This window comes from Xylocopa sonorina, chromosome 5, assembly GCF_050948175.1.
Source record: "Xylocopa sonorina isolate GNS202 chromosome 5, iyXylSono1_principal, whole genome shotgun sequence".
Lineage (NCBI taxonomy): Eukaryota > Metazoa > Arthropoda > Insecta > Hymenoptera > Apidae > Xylocopa > Xylocopa sonorina.
In genome coordinates, this window is record NC_135197.1 from 13,816,515 (window position 1) to 13,840,983 (window position 24,469).

The following is a 24,469-nucleotide window of genomic DNA, read 5'->3' on the forward strand; positions in this document are numbered from 1 at the left end:
ACTGTTCAGTATCAACAATTTGTTTGATTTTAAATTGTCTTACTGATTAAGATAAAATGTCTTAACAATTGTTCATTGTCTAAACTATTTCCTAAGGAGGTTGAGAAACATATGCTTGCAATTTTTTAAGAATATTTTTTATTTATCCAGCTTAACGTTTCTAATATATTGTATTATCATATGTATTTTAAATTAAAATATATTTCAAAGTTAACTATGGATTGTCAACAAAAAAGCCATAATTTTGCGCCTCCCAAAATATATTTTAGCCTCTTTAATCGATACTAGTTTACTGTCAATTCTCCAGTTAAATATATATTTATCTTATCTCTGCATGTAATATTTACTACCTTGGAGTGATTCAACGATTTGTATCGATATCAGTTAATTGTCTGTTATGTTGTGAAACAAATAATTGGAATGTATAACAGTATTTGTAAACAATGAATACGCTGATATTCATTTTGTATGTAGTTTGTGCAATAGATTTATATTTCTTATATATATTTATATATTTTAGAAAATAAAAACTGTTAAAATAATGGAGTACTATTATATGTATAATTGAATAAATTGAAATTAATATCTGTGTTATATATCAAAATACAAACTTTTATATATATATTTATATATATTTATATATATTTATTAGTTACTATAATTGTTAAGGATAATAATACAGTTTTTTATTTAGTAAAAACTATACTATTATTACTTAAATTATCCTTTTTATCTATTCCTTGATATGAATTGTGGATATAACAGACCAGATTATAGATAAAATGATATTTGTCACTTTAATAAAATATACATTGAAAATTTTAACACATATACATTTACGCGTTTTAAATTATTATATTTGTGTAAACAATAATTAAATTTATTAATTAAAGTTAAATTCACATAAAACAATTTTTTTTATAATTAATATTCTGCTATTTGGTTTATGATAGGAATGTACGTACAGTTGCTTTAATTTCTTGTCGACACATTGGACAATATGTAAGAGATGGAGCACAGTAACCACAAGTTGCTAAATGCCCACAAGGCAGAAATACAATAGTTACTTCTCGATCCATGCAAATTTTACATAAACGGGCTTCTTTCAATTTTCTAATTTCTTCTTCCAAAGATACTGAAAAGATAATTAATACTTTTCATTAAACTGAACAATAGAAGTGAGCACAGATTTAACTGAAATTGTTACTTTGCGGCAATCAACATATTCGATACGTACAAATTCCATTCAGACATTTTATTACTTACCAGTTTCTTTAAAGTTAACATTTACTTTCTTATCAACAGCATTACTTTTGTTACTATGTGCTGTACAATTTTCCTTTCTAGCTGAACATACTACGTATTCATCTTTTTCAGTATTATCATCTTGTTCCACACTACTGTCACTATCTCTCCATGTAACATTTAACAAAGCAGTTAATTCCGAAGGAGGTGATTCAGGTGTTTCACTCTGTGGCCTATAAAATAAATGGTATATTGTATTTATCATTTTTATATTAACCGATATTTTTCAATGGATAGTTCTATTTGTTTACAACAAAACCTTGTAGATTCTTCTGCAACTTGATTATGGAGAACATCCTTAATAAGTTGATCGGGAGTTGTATATGGTGTTCCCATGTCCTCCATTCGTTTTTTTAAAGCTCTTTTTACTCTACCCACATGTAATCCAATTTCTAAAGCTACCTAAAAAATATCATGTGTAATATTATAATAAATATATTCTCGGAATAATCAAATAAATATATGAAATATTACTAGTGCTGGTGGACTTTCTAATAATTTTTCCAATGCTGCTTCTGTAACCTCTGGTGAAGGTGTTGCAATCGTGGATGGCATTTCAGTTATTTCTGTACTATTGTCTTCTGTTTCATCATCAAAAATCTACATAAACATAAAATGATTTATAAAAATTACTTAGAACATACAAATTTCTCAAAACAGAATATTTACTGATTGATCCAATGGCGGTCTAGTACTAATGCATTGCTTGATAAATTCTTGTCCCCTTATGAGATTTACAAATTCACACTTAGGAAACCATCTAGCGTGTTCAGTCCATGTATCGTCTGTTGCTTCCCAATTTCGTAAACCACCGTCACAATGAAAGCATCTAACACTATCACCAAATCCTGATATAATATTTACCAATGATATTAATTTCATACTATTTAGAATCATTAAGCATTTATTTAGCAGAATGTTTACCATTATAATAAAATCCTGCACTAGCTAACATTTCAGGCGTTTGTTTAACATTTTTTGGCCAATTATTAAAAGTGCGTAGCCTTCCTTCGTATGTTGCATGATCTACTTTTTTAGGAGTTATATGTGTTCGTATTCCTAATTCTATAGGACTTGATGTTGTACCAGGCATTAATCTCACATTGCTTAAATATACATTATCTAACAGAAAAGACATAAAAGTAAAATAATCACTAAAATGAAATAGATACTCTTTATTTTTGTTATAATTACCATCTTTATCTTGATGAACATAGAAATCACAATCAGGAAAATATTTTCTATGCTCTTTATCTGGATCATCATTAGGTTCCCACTTTTTTAGAATACCTCCACAATATGCACACTGCACCTAGAAATTATATAAATAAATTAAACCATTATATTTACATAAGTATTTTGTAAGATTCATTATTTTTTCTTTTTTTTCATTTATTACTTCATCATTACGTTGAAGATAATAAAATCCAGCTTTTGCAAGTGCTTCAGGTGACATAATGGAAGAAATTGGCCAATTAGTAAATGATTGCAGTCTTTTCGATATATCTCTATATTCCTCCCAAGGTTCTTTCTTTTGAGAAGAATTTATAAGCTCATGTTCAGCTGTATCGGTATCGTGTAATATTTCTGTTGACGACGATGCCAGACCAGGATTATTAGTAGATACTGGTATCAGAGGGACGTTGCAAGTATTAGAAGGATTTTGAACAAACGGACAATTAGGTTCAGCTAATCGATGACGGACTATAGCTTGATCACCATAATTCCAATCAGAAATCTTTACACCACACAAGAAACATTGTACTTCTAGGGCATGTCCACTATAATAAAATCCGGCTTTTGCTATTCGAGCAGCGTCAACTGCGGCATTTGCTGGCCAATCCGTAAAAGTTCTTAGCCTATCTTCTTCGACATTCATTTTTAAATTGTAATAATGACTTGTTTGACTTGTTATGTAAAATAAATTATCGTAGTTTACGTTGAAAATTTCATTATCGCATATATATTGTGTCGATATAAATAATGATCGTTTATGTGTTGTATGCACCGTAAATTAACGTAGCACATCAGAATGCGTCGATTGACAACGAACACCGAAAATAATTTAATCAAAATGTTATATTTGCATAAATCGACAGAGTAGACGAATAGAGACGAAAATTCCAATGCGCATGATCATCCTAATGGAAGAAAAGAAGGCAGCGGAATGTTTGTAAATAGGTACTTAAATTAACACGCACAGTAAAGTTGCTTCACTACTCTTACTCTACTATAGTAGTTTATACATATTAAATTGCGAATTAATACTAAGAATTGGCGACTATATATAAGTAGTAATTATTATTCTAGATTATTAATATAATACATTTAATACATGAATAATACATGAATAATACATTTTTATATTAACATGTATCTTTTTTCATTATATTTATCAGCATACATGCAGTATGATATCGTATTTTTGTTTAGAAGAAATTATAATTTGTACAACTTCATATAGTTTTACTTAATTTTATGTTCTTTCGTAACACCCACAAACGATAACACAAAGAATTGCGGTATAGAAAATCATTCTAATCTTCTACCTTTTGACCCCAATTTAGCTTTGTTTTTGTACCGTCCGTTAACCTATACTTATGCATGCGTGATATTTGAGGATCACTTGTTTTTATGACGTACGAGAAAGTAGTAGATAATTTAAAGTATATGCAAAGTGAATAAAATATTTGTAACTGTCGTGATTGACACGTATATGCACTAACTATATATACCTACACATATTCCAGCTTCGTCGTGTAGTATTCACAACAGATTGTTATATCTACTTGTTTTGAAATGTTAGCATTGAAGAATATAAATAAAGTAAGTTTCTTTTTCCAATTTAAATGTTTGTAAAAAATTTCATTAATAATCCTAATAAGTTGATCAATTAGTACGTTGTGCATAAAATAATTTTTTAATAAAATTCAAATATATGTATTTATTTGTAACTTCATAAAATGTCTGACATGATATAACTTATCCTATAAAAATTTTCTTTCTTATTGTTTGGTATTCTATATTTTTTTTTTATTTTTGTTCTCTCTATAGATTCCACTGATCAATTTACGATCATATAGCTCTAAAGTAAAATTAAACGATGTTGTTATAATTAGTGCAATAAGAACACCAATAGGCTCGTTTCTTGGAGGATTATCAAGTCTACCTGCTCCAAAACTTGGAGCCACAGCCATACAAGTGAATATTAATTCAGTTTAATTCTACTTGTCATTGAATAGTAATGAACACATATGATAATTAATAATCAATTTTATAATACCAATATGATAATTATTAATTATGTTAGGCAGTGATTGAAAGGGCTGGAATTTCTAAGGAGCAAATTACAGAAGTATACATGGGAAATGTTTGTCAAGCTTTTGTCGGTCAAGCACCAGCAAGACAAGCTACTTTGTTTGCAGGTATTATTTTTACTGCGTTGTTTTAATCACATTATATAGTGTTAACATTTTTTAATATATAAATGTTAATTTTTATCTCAGGTCTCCCTAAGTCAACGATATGCACAACAATTAACAAAGTTTGTGCTAGTGGTTTGAAAAGTATTATGCTTGCTTCTCAATCATTACAATGTGGACACCAAGAGATTGTTCTTGCTGGTGGCATGGAATCAATGTCTAATGTACCATTTTATCTTCCAAGAGGAGAAATTAAGTATGGTGGAATAAAACTTGAGGTATAAAGGGGTCTCCTACTAATATTAAAAAAATTACTATATTTCATATTTAAAGATTTTTTTGGAACTAATTAAAGTTTCATCATTTTATTTGATTCAAATTTAATAGGATGGTATTTTATTTGATGCTTTAACCGATGTGTATAATCGATTTCATATGGGAAATTGTGCAGAAAATACTGCTAAAAAATTAAATATTACCCGTGATGAACAAGATACATATGCCATTAATAGTTATAAACGCAGTGCTGCTGCATATGCGAACAAAGTATTTCAGACTGAACTTATTCCCGTTACTGTTCCTTCGAAAAAAGGCAAGCCAGACACAATATTTAATGAAGATGAGGAGTATAAGAAAGTCAATTTTGATAAATTTGCTAAATTGAATACAGTTTTCCAGGTAAAATTTTAATTGTGAATTATGAAATTCAATTTTAAGTAATGATTTACGTTTTATTTACTTTAGAAGGAAAATGGTACAATAACTGCTGGGAATGCATCAACATTAAATGATGGAGCTGCTGCGTTAATTTTAACAACTACAACTATCGCTGAAAAAATGAATCTTAAACCTTTAGCACGAATTATAGCATTTCAAGATGCTGCAACTGATCCCATTGATTTTCCTATTGCACCATCTTTTGGTATTTCAAAAGTAAATTTCTTACAATATGTTTATATGATATTGGACGCAATTTTTATTTATAGTACATGAATGTGATATATTTGTATTGAATGTTTATATACATTATATGATATCTATTAATTTTTAGTTGTTAGAGAATGCTGGAGTCCATAAAAATGACGTGGCTCTTTGGGAGATTAACGAAGCTTTCAGTGTTGTTGTAGTTGCAAATCAAAAACTACTCGATCTTGATCCTAATAAAATAAATATTCATGGTGGTGCTGTGTCTCTTGGTCATCCTATTGGGTAAGAATTCAGTTGCTTTTAATATAAACACATGAACAGGATTTAAATTACAAATTAAAACCAAAATTTGTTTAGTATGTCTGGAGCTCGCATTGTGGTACATTTAGTACATGCTTTGAAAGCTGGAGAAAAAGGTGTTGCATCTATTTGCAATGGAGGTGGTGGTGCTTCATCAATTTTAATTGAAAAATTGTAAGTTCATGGTGAAAAAATATTGTATACTTACAATATTAAATAGATATTTTTTTATATTGTGATATTTTTAATCGTTGGGACAGCATATACATATACATATATATATATTTTTATATTGTGATATTTTTTATCGTTATACACAATAATGATTGTAAAAAAGTTATACTTTTATATTTCATAAAAATAAATAATATTGCAAAAAATTAAAACTACTTTTTTGGAAAATAAAAATTCTATTTTATTCTGTAGGTATCATACGATGCCATCTGTACCAACATTAACATTATACACAAAACATCCTTGTCCGCTTTGTGATGTTTTGAAAGATGAGTTGCGATTACGTTTTAATGGTCGTTATCAGTTACAAGAAATTGATATTACAGCGCCAGGAAATGAACAATACTTGAAGCTTTATGAATATGAAATTCCAGTTCTTTTTTTGGAAGGCCAATTTATTTGCAAACATCGTTTAGATTCAGACTTATTGGAGAAAAAATTACTGGAAATTATCTCTCGTTGAGAATTAGCTGCAGTACGGATGCGTCGGTTAAAAAAGTAACATCGAAATGAAACTTTTACTTGAGTTCGTTCACTTGTCCATGTACTTATGTATATACCATTTTTATTTTTATATACATTATATTTTGATTCATATACACTTACAATGCAAATAGTGCTGCGTAAAATAATAAAGATGTGCACATTATACTAATCGTATACGCGATTAATAAATAAAAAATTGAAGTTAGCGATCATCGATATATGAGTATTCTAAGGATCTAAAAAAAATAATAAGAACAATATAAACAATATGAAGTTTGAAATGTTTGTTGCATTTAACATTATTCAGTATGTGTCGTCATTCGGTAAATCTTATAGCTCGCTTGTCCGCTTTCGCCTGTACTTGTTCTCTTCGAGTCGCCTACTCTTTTTCACCCTCTCTCTGCTGCCTCTTTCCTCTTGTTTCCCTTTCTCTCCACCATTATGTCCGCATACTCTCTTTCCGATGGGTAGGCAGGCAAACACGCACACACTGACAACCCAAAGATCGGCGGTGAATTGGTGAATGCACGCATCGGACTCTCCTTGCCGACATTCGTTCTTTCTCAGTGCGTGCTTTACGCGAATACCGTGAACTATCTGTTTGGATATCGTATCGTATATACGTGGCGTATTGTAGTAAATATTTTGTGCATTTGAACTTTTAAACCACGAAATGAAGAAAATCGATTGATAGGTACTTACCAAAATCGCAGAGATAACAATGAATGTTGGGTCTGTTATACTGTGCTATTGAAATCACGCGAGTGTTCAATTTGAGTTTTTTGATGACGACGTAACCGATACCAAAAATAATGGAGCGAATTAAATTGTTAAATTTATTTCAAAAATCCTACGTAATTTAATGATACCAGTGCTCATAGATCTTTTCGATATATGATAAATGTACAAGTTGTTCTTTAAAGAAAGTTCAAAGATTGAAGAACTCACTCGTATCAGAGATATTCTGTATTATTAAAATTAATCATATATACATATATACACACAGGAGAAACAGATGGTAACATTATAGTGGAATATGTAATTAGATATGATTGAATAACTGAGACAAATTAAATCAAAAATAGTATATCGAACGTACATATACATTGGTTTGGTAGTAGTAATTACGGTTGTTGTATATTATACAACATGGTATTTCTGCTTACAGTATTATAAATGTCAAAAATAATCTGTTCAATAGTGAAGAATATAATTTTTATGTGTTTTAATAGGCGCGCTTTGAGCTAAGTAAGATCTGTAATATTTTTAGATGGCGTTATGCTCAGTTCTAATCCGCTCACAAATTCTATGGAGTTGCTGTATTTCAAAGAACATAAGTAATTTTTTATTGTTTAAAATGTTCATATGAACGTTTGTGCATTATCGAACGATGTGGACGAGAAATAAAAGATTGTTGCGTTTCGTACAAAAACAGGTCGATCATGGGTGAAAGCATTGGATATTTAATTTGATTACAAAAAGTTTACACGAAGAAATGAAACCATTTGTCACTATTTGCAACATCGTAAACCTTGCGAACAGTTTTAAAGGAATTTTACTGATCTTAACTTTTCGATCTCGTTTTCTCTGTGAAAAGTTCTCAACGAAGGTATGTAAATTATCGACCATCTTATTTTACAAAGTTTCACTTTTTCTTTCAGTTTCATTCAATCACTTTTACCTATGCTAATTGTGTTCAATATGTGTTGAAATTTTACACGAATTTAAATCCTAACAAAAATCTTTACAAAAATTGTCTCGCTACTGTAAATATCCACTAGATACGTACATATGTGTACAGTATACAATTGTTCTTCAAGTATCGATAAATGTTACACGTTGTTGAAATGTAAAGTTCTAACCGCGTACGTGCGACAAGCATGATTATGTACATACGTACGTACTTAGACAAAAAATTGATACGAGATCCTTGATAATTATGTATTATAAAATACATACGGCTCGTATTCTTTTATTTCACGTATTATTTTATTACTGTTGTATTGGGAAAAGTGATAGTATATACGTGTAATTAATGAAAATTGAAGAACATTGTTTGACTATATTGTGTTTTTTTGTAATGTTGATTAATTTGAAGGGAATATTTTCGAGGCGTTGTCCTGGTTCGTGATTCACGAATGAACTATGTAGATCTGTAGCCAGCTGAGAAGGTCCGGTTACTGGTTACCTGTTACCTGGACAAGTGTGTTGGCCACGGGTTCGTCTTAAAGTATCGACCGTGACAATCGTTCCATTCCAGTCAGAACTTTCAGAATGATAGTTTTCTAATCAAAGTTCCAATACGTTTTCTCATTGATTTTGCTCATCGCGTCGCCAATACGGAAATATGTAGTGCTGGACACACGGTTAAAAACGGTATACTTAAATCTTACAATTTTTTTTGTCTATTCTTACTGTATAGTAATCTTTTACGCTACGAGCTGTTTTACTGTTACATTTCAACCGATAAAATTTTTCGTACTTTTGTTTGACAGGATAGAAGTAATAATTCAACAAGTCGGAGGTTTCACGCTTGCTGAAAGTAATTTTAAGGATTGCGACGATCATAAAATAGAAACGCGGATAAGCAATTTCTTATAAGCCATTTTTCATCATCTATCATAGACGATAATTTGAATTATTATCGATCATGAATGAACGTGTGCTAATGAACGATAATTGATTCGACGAGCGGCAATTGTTTTGGGTGAAACGTTACTATACATACAAGTAATAATAGAAATCGATGAATTTATTCTAATAACGCTTTCAGTTTTTGTGTACATTGTACATAAATAATATTTATAGATGTACACGTGCACTGTTGTAGTTACTTGTTACTATCATTATGTGGATAGGTTGAATATTTTATAAATAATTGAAGCTCGTGAATTGTTTTCGTTCTTAGCATTACATCGTTAATAGTTTCTAATAATACAACACCATTGGTCAAGTTCTAATTTATTTTCTTTACCAGTCCAACATTCACACGTACTCCTTTATAAAGTACGGTTGAACATCGATTTTAATCGACGTATAATTATTAAAACATGTCAACTGTGTGGATATTTCGTAATGTTCTTCAATATCTTCAAACCGGTGAGAATTAGATGTAGAAGTGTTTTGGTTATTTTGCACAAATAAATAGTAATTGATCGATGATAAATGAATTTTCTGAGCGGAATAGCAGTTTGGAATATGGGGTTTCATTGCATTGGAATATAATGAAGATATTCAGTCCCCAGGTCAAGTGAATGTAGGACAGGTTCAGGCAGTTGAGGAGAAAAAGCGTCGGTCCACTTTATTCGTGGGACGAGGCTAGTACGACTGTTTAATGCGATAGAAATTTAAACGTTTTAAATGTTGCATTCATTTGATTTGCCTTATTTATGTCTTGCACAGTTACTTTTTCGTTCCAGTAGTTGATCGTCTCAAAATGAGTTCGAACGAAGATGGTGATTTGATTGATCTTGGAAATGATAGCTGTGTGCCACGGGTATCCATTCAAGAGTTATCATCTGACGAACAAGAGCATCTTCTCGACGTGTGCCCGCCGAAGTTAGCAGAAACGTTATCGTTGACCAGGAAGCAAGAACAAGTGCAATGCGTAAACGACAACGGTGATATATTAGTCACCTTAGGTCACGATCAAGTGGTACCGATTCGTAAAAGAATTGACGTCGTTTCGTCCGATACGATAAAAAGAGTTCGTGACATTACTAGGAACTTGGAACCAGTTATAAGGAAGACCTGTTCCGATATTAATGAGGAGTATCAGGACGTGGTGGATTATGGGAGTGCATCGAATCATAAAGATGCATATTACCCTGTTGGTGAAAAACATGAAGAAGAGACGTTCGAAGCGCGGGAAATCAACAATGCCTTTAATTTCCTCACGGAGCACGACGACAGCGAGGATCAGGCTGAGACTAATTGTAAACGTTACGATCAAGTCATGGATTCGTACGGGCTGATTTTGTCAAGTTGTTCTACCGCGCAAGCTACAAACTGTTGGAAAAGCGGTACAGATTTAAGTAACCAGGCTTTTGAATTGTATTCCAGTAAACCTTGCGAAAGTATTTCGAAAAAGATGGGATCCATTGATTATAAGCTCGAAGCAGACATTAAAGGGATTGTCAAGAAACGTTCTGAAGAACAAACGCTTGGACGAATGGACAAGAGAAGAACGTTTCAGCATATGCATCGTAAATCTTGGACGGAAGGAACTACGCTTACAGCTTCGACGCAGGACACGTTCTCTCGGTTCGACAGATCTACCAGTTTGAGAGAATACAATTGTGCGCCATCGACTTCCACCAGTATTCATCCACTATCCAATTTTATTTCGAGGTACGACAATGTTTACAAATGGCGCAATAAATAGTTTCTATTAATAATGTGATCACACATAAACCATACGTTCTTTTCTATGTATTTAGTGAACAACTAACCGTCTGTCACACGTGGTAATTGAAATTTGCAAAAATAATTTTCATTGAAAAGTTGCACTTTCATACAGTTAGATGAATATAATGAATGGTTGCAGGTGCTCGATAGAAGATGGTTTGGAAACAAATGAACAGGATCGAGAGGATAAGTGTTCAGAATGTTCGGAAGTAGATTGGTCGTGGTTGGAGGAAGTAGAATGTTCGCGGGGTACGGAGTCGTTAACACCCGGTGTGGTTGACGCGGTTCAGGAGAACACCGAACGAGGAGGGAGTGCATCCCCCACCAGCGAAAATGGAAGGCGCAGGCGCGGTCGCGAACATCGTGCTACCGATGCGGGCTGCAGTGCCGCGATGTCTGTCTCCGAGACTGTAAAGTCTTCGTTCGATGGTGTTTCGCGATGGTCAACCGTCGAGCCGTTGTCCGATCGTAATAGCAACGATGAGGATGAAACTGCATGCTGTAACGCGAGCAACGAAACTATCGATCGGGATACACGCAACAACCCTACCCTTGTTAATTCTTGGGTACGGGCTTCGATGAGACGTTTGCGTCATTTGAGATTACCGGAGGGAACTGAACGGCAACGAAACACCGATTCGAATAATCGTCGCGGAACCGTCGTATCCGCGCCAAATTCGTTGCCTGATATTGCCTTGATCGCACCAGAGATATTAGCCGCGCAAACGAACGGCACTTCTGGCACCCTCTTAAGGCCGTCCAGCGCTCCAGTCAGAAACACGAACAACAATTCAAACGTAGGACCATTGCGAGGTGGCAGACAATGCAGAGCAAGTCGTTCACAAGGAATAAGGAATCGTGAAACTTCTTCGAGGCAAAGCAGCGTTTTGTCAACAACTACAGGCAGCGACACTACCGCATCAAGAACCACGACATGCTCTAGCTCTTTTGGCGGTGCTTCCACAAGTCCACCTTCCAGCACGGCGACAAGTCCGCAGCGCATCGCTTCCAGACGGTGAGTTTTTAGTCCTTTTCGCTTTTACAATTTACAGTTTCCTCCTCTAATGTTCGATGACATATCCGAATTATCCTATCGAGTTGCTGGGACCGATTAAGCACTTATTGAAGCCACGAACCGCATCTTGGACCTTCTTTCGTTCAATTCTATTGCCACACACTCACCGGAAACGAGAATCGACTTAACGAGTTAGTTGCTGGTCGTTGCTCATCCATGCTTGACACTACTTGCGTTTTAGATCCTTCTTACGCAAACGGTTGTTATACTTCGGTGGGGCACGGTGTTGAGAAATGTTTTTTATAAGCTATTTCAATGTAGTACAAAGTAGTATTAACTTTTTGTTTTTAATTTGACTTGAAGAGATATGCAACATTTAATTATGACTAGTAATCTAAAATGAAAGTTGTGATAATTGTTTGTCATCGTAGGGATAGTTTAGGTAGGCGCACGCTTTACAATTTGGTCACGATTACATTGCAGTCGATGAAACGCGGTGCAGTAAACGCGTAACAAATAGAGCTTATACAATACTATTTCGTCTATACAATATTACTCATTCAATTTTCTCTACGTGTACTACATAGAAGATCGACAACTTTGTCTTTCGACTAGTACGATAGTCGTTAGTTGTTATTATATAAGATATTAATCTACATAACATTTCTTGCGACTTGATCGAGTTATAAGGGTCGATAATCTCCATCGTGTGAAGATTGTTCGACTGTCGATGAACTGCGTGTAACCTGTTGCACAGTTTACCTTCTAGTATCAGCAAGATCTTCCGTGATCAAAAAGAGAATATACCTTTGCTCCTCCATCTCTAATAGGTTAATAAGTGGTTCAGTACTTGACCTGTACTCAAATGTGTGTGGAACGGCTGTAATGTAATCTGTGTTCACTTTCTCTTGTAATTCGATGGGTCGGAACGCACAATATGCGATGAAACGAGAATGTCAATTAAACTTCTGCTCGTCGTTCTAATTGAAGTTGAAATTCTCTGGTGACATTAATGAAACAGCTTCTTCGATTACTCGATTAAAGTAGTAACGTTCCTTGAGAGTCAAGAATGATTAGAGACACGGTGCATCTGCCTTTCTCATCGTTGTTCCCCGCACCCGCATGTTGATTTACAAAATAACGCGGGTACCAAGCAGCGGGCAGCGTAGTTGGATTGTTTTCAGGGTGTCGCGTGAATTAAACGCCGGTGTTTCTCATAAAACCGAGTGATGCTTGTAGTACATTTCAAAATTCAAAGTTTCTGTCACAGAAAATACAGATTCTGTTAATGACGTTAAAAGAAGACATCAAGGATCTTTGACAGAAGAGTATGTCTCTATACCTTTGTATGCTAATACGATGTATAACATCTAATTGCTTCGATTTTTGAACAATGGGAGTACTTTTTGGGTCAGTGATAGTACGGGAGTACGTAGTACCAGGTGTCAACGGTACTGCTCGATGTAGCTCCCTTAACGGTATACTGGTGTTATATTGTATTACACGTTACTCTCTTTAAAGTTTTTTAACCGTGAAAATGACTTCGCTAGTATCAACTTTACTTTCATGCCATTCGTACCAAGTCGTGAGTATAACAAATATATAATATATCAGAACACGAAGGAAAGTATACGAAGCTCTCTTTCACTGTTAACAAAACATTCAATAAGCCTAAAGTTACTTGCTTGGTCTTCTTGCGATATCTGCTCTAGAAATCAGAAAGATCCATCGTATTCTTAGACGCGGTTAACAAGTGTATGAGTAACCGGTTTCTCTTATCCTTGGTCTATGTCTTTCATTACATGAACTTTCCCTGAGTATTTTAAAAAGCCTTTTTGGATCTAGTTTTTAAAACTATCATATTTCTCTTGACAGACACTCGATATCAACGTTCGAAATAATTATTTAAAGTGAAAACCTGTAAACTTTTGTCTATCTTATTACACTTACTTAGAACCCCTTAATTGCACGAATATCACATGCATCATGAACAGAATAGATAGTAATTGGATACGATATGACGCAACTATAGATCATTTCTTTCCATGTCGACGTTTTCCTGTCTGATCGAATAACTTTGTTAGCTTTTGTAATGAAACCAATGTGCGATTAAGAAAAAGGTTATTCACCTCTAGAGAAGTATATACATATAAACACTATGCGATTAAAGTGCACTCTTCTCTTTTTTCTGGTACGAACGTTTAGCGTGGTAGTTGGAGCTCGTTCATCTCCTTACGCGTGAATCATTGTCTGCAGTACAATATATAATATGTGTATGCCGAGCGAAACTTGTATTATGATCACTTGTGAAATTGCCTCTTAAACGCAGAAAGTCATTCCTGTCTTTTGATCTGAAACAAAGAAAGTTGATACGTTAAAATAGATTGAATACCAAAGGGGGCTGTGATGTTGTGACTGTTGCGAACGATCGATGACGGTTGACCGTAATTCTGAACGTTCTGACGGATGATCGAGCATGCAAGCGTGAGCGTACACGTGCGTTCACCTACCTCGTTTGTCACGTGACTCTAACCAGGTACAGTTATACTACATACATCGACTTTGGAGGGATTTTACTTACGTACGTATATGTACGATGGTCACCGACAATGGTATATTCAGTACAGCAAGCCGTTGGAAGCGCGAACGATCGCGGAATCTTTCAAGGTTTGTTCACGGTAACGCGACAACTTGTTACAGGGACCAATAGAGACAATGACGATCTGTTAGATAATGTACCGTTTGTGGCACCGATATCGTGTACTTTCACAAGGTGGCAGATTCTCGCTTGGATCTTTTTTTCTTTAAATCGGCTGGAAAAAGAACACGAAACAGGACCGATTAAAAGTGGATATGCGTAACGGGAACGATACTGTTTGTCAGCGTTGAACGTTTTATTCGCGGCTTTTTACCGAGTCCGCTGATCGATAATTCACTCGGCGAAAGAAGTGTAACGAACTCGGAAGTCTGTCTATGCATCGTGTAAATATGCTTGGGAACGTTTCCACGGGGATTACGCTTTCCTCGGTATTTCTCGAGTAAAACGTTGCGAGATATAGGCGTAACAGATAATTCCAATTGGATCCAATTCATATCGGAAGAGCATCGGATGATGCGATGCAGGTGGTAATTGCCACGAATGTCATTTGTTCGAAACGTTTTAAGCTCGCTGCGGCGAAGGTAAGAGAAACGAAGAACATCGATGAACGTGTACGAAACGATGACAGTCTTTTCAAGGATCGCGCCTGGGGCGTTCTTATTAGTCGTTGGTAGATCTTGGCGAGCGTAGGTTGCCTTAGTTGTCGAATCGACCGTCGTAACGAGAAGCCACGTGCCTGAGTAACAATTTTGTGAACACTCGCCTCTGTTAAATATCGTGCGAAACGATCCGTTACGTTTTCCAAAAAACTTCTGATATTGTTATCTCGCGAAACACGACGAGACGAAAGTGGAGAATAATATCAATTACGCCAGTAATCTCTTGCGATCGGGCAGCGATCGCGAAAACTTTTACCATTGCTTCTACCATTGCGTGAAATAAACGGACGATCCAGGATCCAGGCATAGCATTTCGATCGATCTGCTGACCCAAGGAAACAACAACCGCATTGCGGTCTGTTTAAAACATAATATCGATCGATTACACCGAATACTATTGTTTTATCAAATTGAAAATGCTTTCAATAAATATATCGAATTTCTTCTTATCTGGGAACACGATTCGATCCTATGAACTGTGCCAGCCAAGTGTCAGCGAAATGAAACATCACGATGAATCGTATGATGTCCCGAGAGAAATTGTATTTAGATCAGTTTTGTGAAAAGGACTGGTGTATATAGAACTGGGACTGTAAAATCGATTTTTACCAGCGAGACACTTTGATTTCCTTTCAACATATCGTGTTTAAGGGAACGATTGACTTCTGGACAGCTGTGTATTTTACGTATAATTTTTATAGCTTCGTGATTTCTTCAGAACCGGAAAAAGAATAAGAAATTACCCAGAAACGCGATTCCAGTATACGTGCCACAGTTGTTGCGTAGAACAATCCCGGTAAAGGGTAGAAAGAAGGGTAGAAGCGATCGTGGAAAGAGGAAAATCGATCTCGGCTCTGTGGAAACGTACGGTCATTGACATCGTTGGCGTAATATATGTATGTTCAAGATGAACCACGATTCAGCGATTTGCCGGCAGTATTTCTACTCTAGTCAACGTAGACATCGTATCAGGTAATACTGATAACTTTTAACAGCTTTACGTAACGACTCGTTCAAATTCTCCAAGTTGTCGGTACGATTAATGGTAAACGATATCCTATTCGGAATTGCGACGTTAATTCTTACTCTTTGGAAAGACTGATTCAATAACAGATGGACATTATTTTTACCAGTTCGAGCCAAAAGGAATTGTCGATTATCATCATCGTCACCATCGTTGACTTGTTTTCCTTGAGAAATCAAGTTAAGTCCTCGAGGCTGTGACGGTCCTATGATTAAGACCCCGAAACTGATCACTATCGATTTATGACGAAGAAACGTAAAAGCATAGGTGTAAATAGTATGTGGAACAATGGCTGTTTCAAAAAAAAAAAATATTGCCGTTAATGCATCACGAGTTATTTGCAAACAATTAGAATCGATCCTTACCAGCGAACATGTTAGACTTCGTCTGCATTTTTTTCTTTTTTTTTTTCTCAAAAACATTTACTCCGTAGGTATTACACAGTTTTATATTACTCTCTCTATTTTAGTATTGGTGAATTTAGTCGTAAGCAACGTAAAGTACTCAACGACTATCGTACCGAATATCTACCATTCGCGTGTTTCTAATCTTGTATGTTACTGGCGTACAAAACCAAAGGTGGGTGGTCATTAGAAGTGGTCAGTCGATCGATTAATCGATAGAACGTCCCGTTTCTACCCTATTTACAACTTCAGGGTTGAAACCAGCCTAGATTCTGGCTAGTCACTATGTCTACAGGAGTAATTGGAACAAATAAGTGTAACTATTTCGTTCAATTGGTATTTTCGTTTTAAATAAAAAGAAGAACGATTAAGAACAGTTGATCAATATATATTATACATATATATACGTATAATACATGTTGCAAGAGGCTACCATCTCAGGTGAGACGAGATGGTGTGCTAATAAGGATTCGTTATCCGGAATCGACACAATCTTCGTATTCATACGTGTATGAATAATTCAGGCATTGTCGTCTAAAACGTCAGGAGCACTACAAGTTTGATGCAGCGAACATATTATTAACTTTACGTATTCTTTACGCAAAACAACATCGGTTTCGCTCTTTTTAAGATGGAACCGTGTATGGAATGTCTCTCTGTTTCTCGCCGCCTCTGCGATAACGGTACATCGACGATTCTCGATCTCTCCTACTTCTGTAGCCTTCTAATTAATTACAATTATAATTCATCGATATCTGCTTATATACTATTGGAGTAACAATGTGATCAATTAGTTTGATCGTAATTCGATCTCGTAGCTTGGTACGAACGTTGATTTGCATGTGATATAAACAAAAGTAAGAGCCTGTACGTTCTGTACGATGTTGGTCGGTTACTCGATGTTGTTTCACGATTAAATCCTGATATAGGCTATCATTTGCCGCGACGGGGCCGTTTCAATCGGCCGTGAATTTTCTTCGGTAAGAACGTCAAATACGATACAATTACATTTGACCTAGTTTTACGACAAATCGATGTGACCTCCGATACAAATATTTTACATATCCTTATCGAGATCCACGCGCTGGTATGTGGAATATGTTACATACTGTTCTTATAACATTTAATACTGTTTTACGCTCTTTTTGTACCTTTTTGTATCGTTTAACGTAATGTATTATTTTGAAATGTCATTCTTTTGTTTAGAATATGCGAAAGGCAGAGAGACATCGATAGGGATGAAGATAGAGGAGAAGACGAGGACGAGGATACGAATCCATTGGGGAAATGGCCACACGCGCTTAGTCCTGCCTTGGCGTGTCTCAGTTGCACCCTTGGTCTTTTTAATATTAGTAGATTTTCTATTCTTAGCGTACAGTTCGGAGGTGAGTGTGCATGTTGCTTTTTTCATATACTTATATATATATAATAATATTATTTCTTATTCTTTCTTTCAGCCAATTTCATTGTACAGTTCCTGATTTTGTCCCTGGTATTGGGCATTCCACTACTAACATTACACGTGTGCCTTGGGCAAAGGTTGGCGGCTGGATCCGTGGATATGTGGAAAATTTCACCCCTCTTTCAGGGTGTTGGTATAGCACTTTTAATCGCACAAGCATTCATTGGCATTTACAGTATTGTTGGAGTATCTTGGATGTTCGTGTACTTTAGGTATGGTCATTCATGTCTCGCGGTTGTCGTAAATTAATGTGAGTATTTAAGAAATCTCTGATAACTATAATTAAGTCCTTCGAACCGTTACAGGGATTCGTTCATAACGAAGCAAGATAAGTACCGATGGGCAGAATCGTTCTCCTTATACAGAGAGGATAAACCTACACAGAATAATAGTAATTTGCATAAATTGTACGAGACGGTACCGGACTATTTTAGCGGAGTTGTTTTACAAAGACATCATTTAAATGAATCAGATCCTGGCGTTGTAACGTTAAAGTTTCAAGTGGCATTCAATTTGGCCGTTGTATGGTTAATTGTGTTTGTGTCACTAAGCAAAGGTACTTAAACATTTTATTTATTCGTTTCTTTTTTCTATTTCGCATACAAACAGTAGCTAAACATTTGACTATCTTTTTAGGTTTAAGATCTTATGGTAAAGTAGTGTATGTGTTTACATTGGTACCTGTATTTGGTACCTTAGTTCTTTGCACGAAATTACTTGGTCTTACACCACCGGGTCCTATACATCAGCTCTTTCCTGCCACCGTGTGGACCGAGTTTTTTATTAACGGCAAGTCATGGGTAGCAGCGTCCATCGAGGTTTTCCTCACATGGGGCCTACTTGGCGCAGCCGCTATGCAGGTAATTGTACACTAGGTACCATACGGATACGTTTCACTGGCCGAATACTTATTTGAGAATATTATGGCTTTTACAGATAGCTGCTCACAATAAGCATAAACATTTGTTACAACGAGACACAAGCCTCGTAATAGTGCTAACTATCGTAGTGCTACTTCTCGCAGCATTTCTGGCAAACACTTGCGTAAAAGTTCTCAGACATCACGGATATATTTACATACCCAGTTCATTTGGTAAGCAATCATACGCGCCACGCGTCGGCATCACGTATCGGTAGATGCGTCAACGATTCGAATAAAAAATTACAAATCGCGTTTCAATGTATAACGTATTACTGTTTTAGAAAGAATATCGTCGTATATGTTTATGAGACCCGAGAACCAGCCGGCTCCACCGGGGTATAGCAGTACGCCGGAAAGATTTATGGCACATGCATCATTTATCGTCGGAGAACGTGTCACTCGTCCCGGTGCGGATCTTAGCGCCGAGTCTGGTTACCAAGCTTTGAGACTTTCGACCGAATTGGTCCCTGCGACGCTGGCGTTATTGGGCACCGAGCAAGTGTCGCCATTCTGGGCAGTTCTTTTCTATTTTATTCTTATCCTATTTGGAATAGCTCAACAGGTATGTGGTTCGGAACGAGAACGAATCGACAAAGTGGTAATCGTTATTCGTAACTATATATCACGTTTTGACGTTATAGCTAGCAATATGGCATTGCGTGATAACTGGTATTATGGCGATTAATGCAAAGATGATGAAATTGTGGGAAACTACCATTACGTTCTTTAGTTGCGCTTGTGCTTACATACTGGGTTTACCATTGGCTACGGAGGTAAATATAAATCGTTTTTGTTCATTTTAATTTAGAAATTCTGCTCCTAAATTATTTAAAGACAAACAAAATATAGCGTTCATGGATGTTATTACTGTTGAAGAAATTTTCAGGGAAAAATAGATAAGTCGCATTCTTTGCAATCAAACGTAGGATTTGAAACGATTCCTCTGTTATCTGACAAGCCAAGTAACAATCTATTTACAGAGATAACGCTTATCTTACTCCTAGTACTCATCTGATTAGGTTTTTCGTCAGTATCGTTAGAGTTACCGTGCGATCCGGAAAATGAATAATCAGGTTAATTGTATAGGACAGGGAAGTGTGCCGTGTTACTTTTGTGGCGAAATATTGCAAGAAAAATATCTACCCGATCATGTGAAACATTGCCGATCGGTTTTAGTACAATGTCCCTACAAATGTGGAGTTTACGTACAGCGGAAAGATATGGAAGAACATCTGAAAAAGTGTAACAAAGATGTGACCAAGGAAAACAGTCAAGTAAAGGAAGTTCAAGATTTTTTATGGAGAAAAAAAGTATTCTCTGCTTTAGAGTTGCTTCGTTCTGTACTTAGAAACGAGGAGACTGAACGTAGAGTTCTTCAGGATAATATGTCTCAGTGTTTGAAGTTATTGCATTCTCAACAAGAATCGATTGATACTTTGCGATATCAAGTTACAAGAACGATAGAAGATTGTCGACAGCGTAATGCAATGTTAAGTCAAAGATTACAAGATTTAGAAGTAACTTGCGATAACATGGAAGAACGTGCTAGCTTAAGCTTTCAGCGAATTTCAGAACAACTGAAGCTTTTACATCATGAATTAACGAACGAACGAAATAAACACGATCAGATCCTCGACGATTGGTGTGTAGAATTGAAAGATTTAAAGGCTTCCTTAACAAAAGAGAATATGCAAGTAAATAAAATGTGGCAAGAACAACAACGGTTAATTCATGATCTTAAATTGGAATTGGAAATGAGATGCAAAGATTCGAGGGAAGTACTAGAACAGCAAGAGCATATAGCCGGGAAAGTGAATAGCTTGGAAGAAGAGGTGCGAAAGCAATTGGAAATCGTAACTAATCAGAAAAGCAATCTTAAAGGATTGAAGTTTCAAATGAAAGAAAATTTTAAGTACCTGGAGGAAATGATCAGAGATCATACAAAAGTTAATATTCCAGAAATTCTCGAATGTCATTGTAAACTGGATCATTTCGATCGATGTTCAACTAACGGCCGCCTTTTATGGAGAATTGATCGTTATAAAGAAAAAATGACCGAAGCCAAAGAAAGTGATTGTATACTTTATAGTCCAACATTTTTAAATAAAGAATATGGATATACATTGAGGATGGAATTATTTTTAAATGGTATCGGACAATGGAAAGATCGACACATTATCGGGTGCCTCCGTGTTGAAACCGGAAAGTGGGATCCGCTCTTAGATTGGCCCTGTATCCTTAAAGCAACAGTAGTGTTGAGAAATCAAGAAAATCCGGCGAACGATGTAAAAAAAATTGTTAAAGCTGTAGGGCAAGATAAATCGAATTCTAATGATGTAAATAAGGAAGCTGGAATTTATATGTTCATCCCACATACAACTTTAACCCGATATTCTGGATACGTTAAAGATAACGCTCTGTTTTTAGATATTCAAATAAAAGATATAAAAACTAGTTGTTCTACACCAACTTTAACGTGTTAAATAGTCCAAACCAAGATACGAAAACTATATAAATGTTAATGTAAATAGAAACTGTGTGCCCATAAGCACATAATGCAATATTTTCAAAAACGAATGAAAATGTATGCTCCTTGTTTGATAGAAATTTAATTATTTGTTTATAGTTTGGCATACACATCGTATATTATCTGGATTATACAATCGGTGGTACGTGGTGGATCATGATTTTGTACTTAGTGCAAGTCGGTGCTGTATTCGCGGTGCGAGGACGCCCGCATAGCGGTGAAGCCGTGGTTGCCGAATTGTTCCCTCCAACTGGTGGATGCCTCAGACACTGGGCCGGTCCTCTGTTATCTTTTACCTGGAACGTTGTACTGCCTGTTATTCTTATGGTATGATTTCATCAAGATATTTCTAGGGACACAATTACTACATTGAATTTCAAACGAATAAATCATAATTATCTTTAAGGTACTAAGTATTACGGTATTTAAAAATGCTGGATTCCGAGAACTTTATTCTTATCGACGCACAACTAGAGAATATTGGGCAATATGGGCAAAACAATTGGGAGCTGCTATCCAACTGATACCGATATTGACGATACCGGCAGTGGCTATTATACAAACATGTCGTTACTTGAATAATGGCCCACCTGACATATTTGACGTAAGAATTCGATCAAGTTGTAACAAATTACTAATGCAAATTAAATAGTCGTAGTTACATTCGATTAAAAAATATAATGGTACACACTTGTCATCGATTATTGTTTTGTTTATGCTAACATTAGAATAATCAAGCGGAAGTTAACGTAAGTCACTGCGAACAATGTAACGGTGTAAGTTTCCCATTTTTTTTTTTTTTTAAATCATTGTGTGTTTAACACTATACAGATACCATAGATAAGAAAAAGGATGCACACTCTATTCTCTTCTTTGTGTATGGTGCTTGCGTTTATGTATATGTATATCTTATCTTTACAGAGAATTCAATTACTTTATCGGCCGTCTTTAGAGCCGGATGATCCACGAGATGCGCAAACGCATATTGGAAACGATACAAGTACCAGTATCCACGGTAACGGTATTGTGCCTGCTACCACAGAAGTACCGTTCGAGGATCCACCGCCAAAGTACACACCTCCTCCAAGTTACACAACAGCTACAGGGGCGAGGATAGCGAAGATGTTGCGGCAAAGTTTTCGAAGAAGCGTACGTCGCATAGCGAATGTACTCGGTGAAAGTAGCACTCCAAGACAGAGACCGGCTTTACAGCCCCCACCTCCTGATTATGCCGCTGTCCTTGTGGAAATGAATCAGAGCAGAGAAACGCAAGATGTGACCATTCATGTAACTGAGGCGAGAAACGAAGACAACGATTTGAATATTCGAAACAATATCGTAGAAAGACATAGACCTAACACGATCGACAGAACAACGAGGATTGGTGCGGTGGCATGCCCGATAGAAAGAACGCATTCGACGCTCGAGAGACCCCGCCACGCGTCTTTCACTTCAGCGAGTAGTTCGAATTTAACCGCGGTCGATGTTGCGAATTTACTTCGTAGTAGCATTAGAAGAGGGACTACGCGAACTCAGCAGTCGCTACGTAGAAGTTTTTGCCACAACGAACCGACGGTAGCGGCGTCCGTTGAAAATCTAGTCGAGGCTGCAGCGCCGATCGGCGAAGAATCCTTAGTCCTTCCTTCAAAGGATGTGTCTCTAGTCTCCAATGAACGGGCTAACGATAATAGCGAAGATAAAAAGACTGCCGATGAAACGGACGACTCCGTTTCTGTGATATAGACTATGTCCTTCTTTCGAGTTCTTATCAAGAAAAATGTGAAAGTTATATTTCATTTCTGCTATACATAGTGCTAGAATGATTTACTCCTCGTACCGCTCGTATTGATAATTCATTTTATAAATAAAATGTTGCTTTTAATTCTTAATCGTATTTACGTTTTCCAAGCTATACTACGAAAGATGGACAAATTGTTGGTAATACAATCGATCAACAATCGAAAAATTAATTTTACTTCACAGACTGAATTCAGTATTTTTTTAATCTTGTCACGCGCCTGACGAATAATTGCATAATCTCATTCCATATTTATCGCTAACAAATTTGTATGTACATACCGTGTCCAAACGGAAACCGAATAACGATAAGCAGTGAAATACACGTCGAACTCGTTTTATTTTGCTCGTTGCATAAGATTTTATTTCGTATACGTATGTACGTATGTTGAACGTTTAGTGAAATTTTATTCGCCGCCAGTCATTCTGTTATATTTTAGAATAAATTTTTGGCATTTTTCTTAATCGAGACTGTGCAACTGTTATGTCGATGTAATATATATTATATACCGTCTGTAATTTTTCGATAGTTTTATCGTATACCAGTGTACATAATATTTTTACAAATCACATTAGGATAAATCTGTTTATTGATCATATTCTTCACTAATCATAATGGACTTTTAATGTCATATACGTGTAGTCCGTCCAATATCTGCCAGAATGCATTGTGCACGTTCATTTTCAGGCAATGGTAAAAAATTGTGTGCGGTTGGAATTTAAGAAATTTGCATTCACCTGATAATTATTTGTCAGATAATGTATAGTATACTATATAAGTAATACGAGTGATCAGCGATCAAACCTATGATCGGACAGAAAGGAAGAATGTAAAAAAAAGAAAGCAATGTTATTTACATAATCACGTAGTTATATAGTGCGGCGAAAATATTCTAACATTTCGTACGTGTAACTGCTATACCGGATATTATGGACCATAATAAAGTTTTTATGTTTTTTTCTAAATTTATAATGCTTC

At 35.6% G+C, this 24,469-nt stretch overlaps 4 protein-coding genes across 8 annotated transcripts; 3 read left to right on the forward strand and 1 right to left on the reverse strand.

Annotated features, from left to right (window-relative positions):
• Positions 1-771: 771 nt before the first annotated feature.
• Diap2 (Death-associated inhibitor of apoptosis 2) lies at positions 772-3,910 on the reverse strand. 2 transcript variants are annotated; one of them, XM_076894772.1, is made up of 9 exons: positions 3,904-3,910; positions 2,705-3,212; positions 2,500-2,617; positions 2,230-2,427; positions 1,975-2,153; positions 1,780-1,905; positions 1,565-1,707; positions 1,267-1,478; positions 772-1,135 (listed from the first exon to the last, which is right to left on the reverse strand). In XM_076894772.1, the coding sequence occupies exons 2-9, from the start codon at positions 3,182-3,184 to the stop codon at positions 945-947; spliced, it is 1,647 nt and encodes a 548-aa protein (XP_076750887.1). In that variant the 5' UTR covers positions 3,185-3,212; positions 3,904-3,910; the 3' UTR covers positions 772-944. The 2 variants fall into 2 exon arrangements, with proteins under 2 accessions (XP_076750887.1, XP_076750886.1); XM_076894771.1 differs by having other exon boundaries at positions 2,230-2,617.
• Positions 3,423-6,666, forward strand: Acat1 (Acetyl-CoA acetyltransferase 1). Of its 4 annotated transcripts, none has more exons than XM_076894777.1 (9): positions 3,423-3,478; positions 4,425-4,506; positions 4,616-4,730; positions 4,812-5,005; positions 5,115-5,405; positions 5,472-5,660; positions 5,779-5,936; positions 6,012-6,128; positions 6,381-6,666. In XM_076894777.1, the coding sequence occupies exons 1-9, from the start codon at positions 3,432-3,434 to the stop codon at positions 6,649-6,651; spliced, it is 1,464 nt and encodes a 487-aa protein (XP_076750892.1). In that variant the 5' UTR covers positions 3,423-3,431; the 3' UTR covers positions 6,652-6,666. The 4 variants fall into 4 exon arrangements, with proteins under 4 accessions (XP_076750892.1, XP_076750891.1, XP_076750895.1 ...); XM_076894776.1 differs by lacking the exon at positions 3,423-3,478 and adding an exon at positions 3,995-4,131 and having other exon boundaries at positions 4,360-4,506; XM_076894779.1 differs by lacking the exon at positions 3,423-3,478 and adding an exon at positions 4,069-4,135.
• Positions 6,667-9,548: 2,882 nt separating this feature from the next.
• Bdg (sodium-dependent transporter bedraggled) lies at positions 9,549-24,456 on the forward strand. Its single transcript, XM_076894722.1, has 14 exons — positions 9,549-9,773; positions 9,913-9,995; positions 10,077-11,024; positions 11,221-12,096; positions 17,989-18,167; positions 18,240-18,456; positions 18,550-18,800; positions 18,881-19,104; positions 19,181-19,337; positions 19,448-19,728; positions 19,808-19,939; positions 21,793-22,020; positions 22,100-22,297; positions 22,615-24,456. Exons 1-14 carry the CDS (start codon positions 9,750-9,752, stop codon positions 23,434-23,436), a joined length of 4,620 nt encoding a protein of 1,539 aa, XP_076750837.1. The 5' UTR covers positions 9,549-9,749; the 3' UTR covers positions 23,437-24,456.
• LOC143423433 (TNF receptor-associated factor 3-like) lies at positions 20,048-21,905 on the forward strand. Its single transcript, XM_076894783.1, has 2 exons — positions 20,048-21,689; positions 21,771-21,905. Exon 1 carries the CDS (start codon positions 20,228-20,230, stop codon positions 21,647-21,649), a length of 1,422 nt encoding a protein of 473 aa, XP_076750898.1. The 5' UTR covers positions 20,048-20,227; the 3' UTR covers positions 21,650-21,689; positions 21,771-21,905.
• Positions 24,457-24,469: the final 13 nt, after the last annotated feature.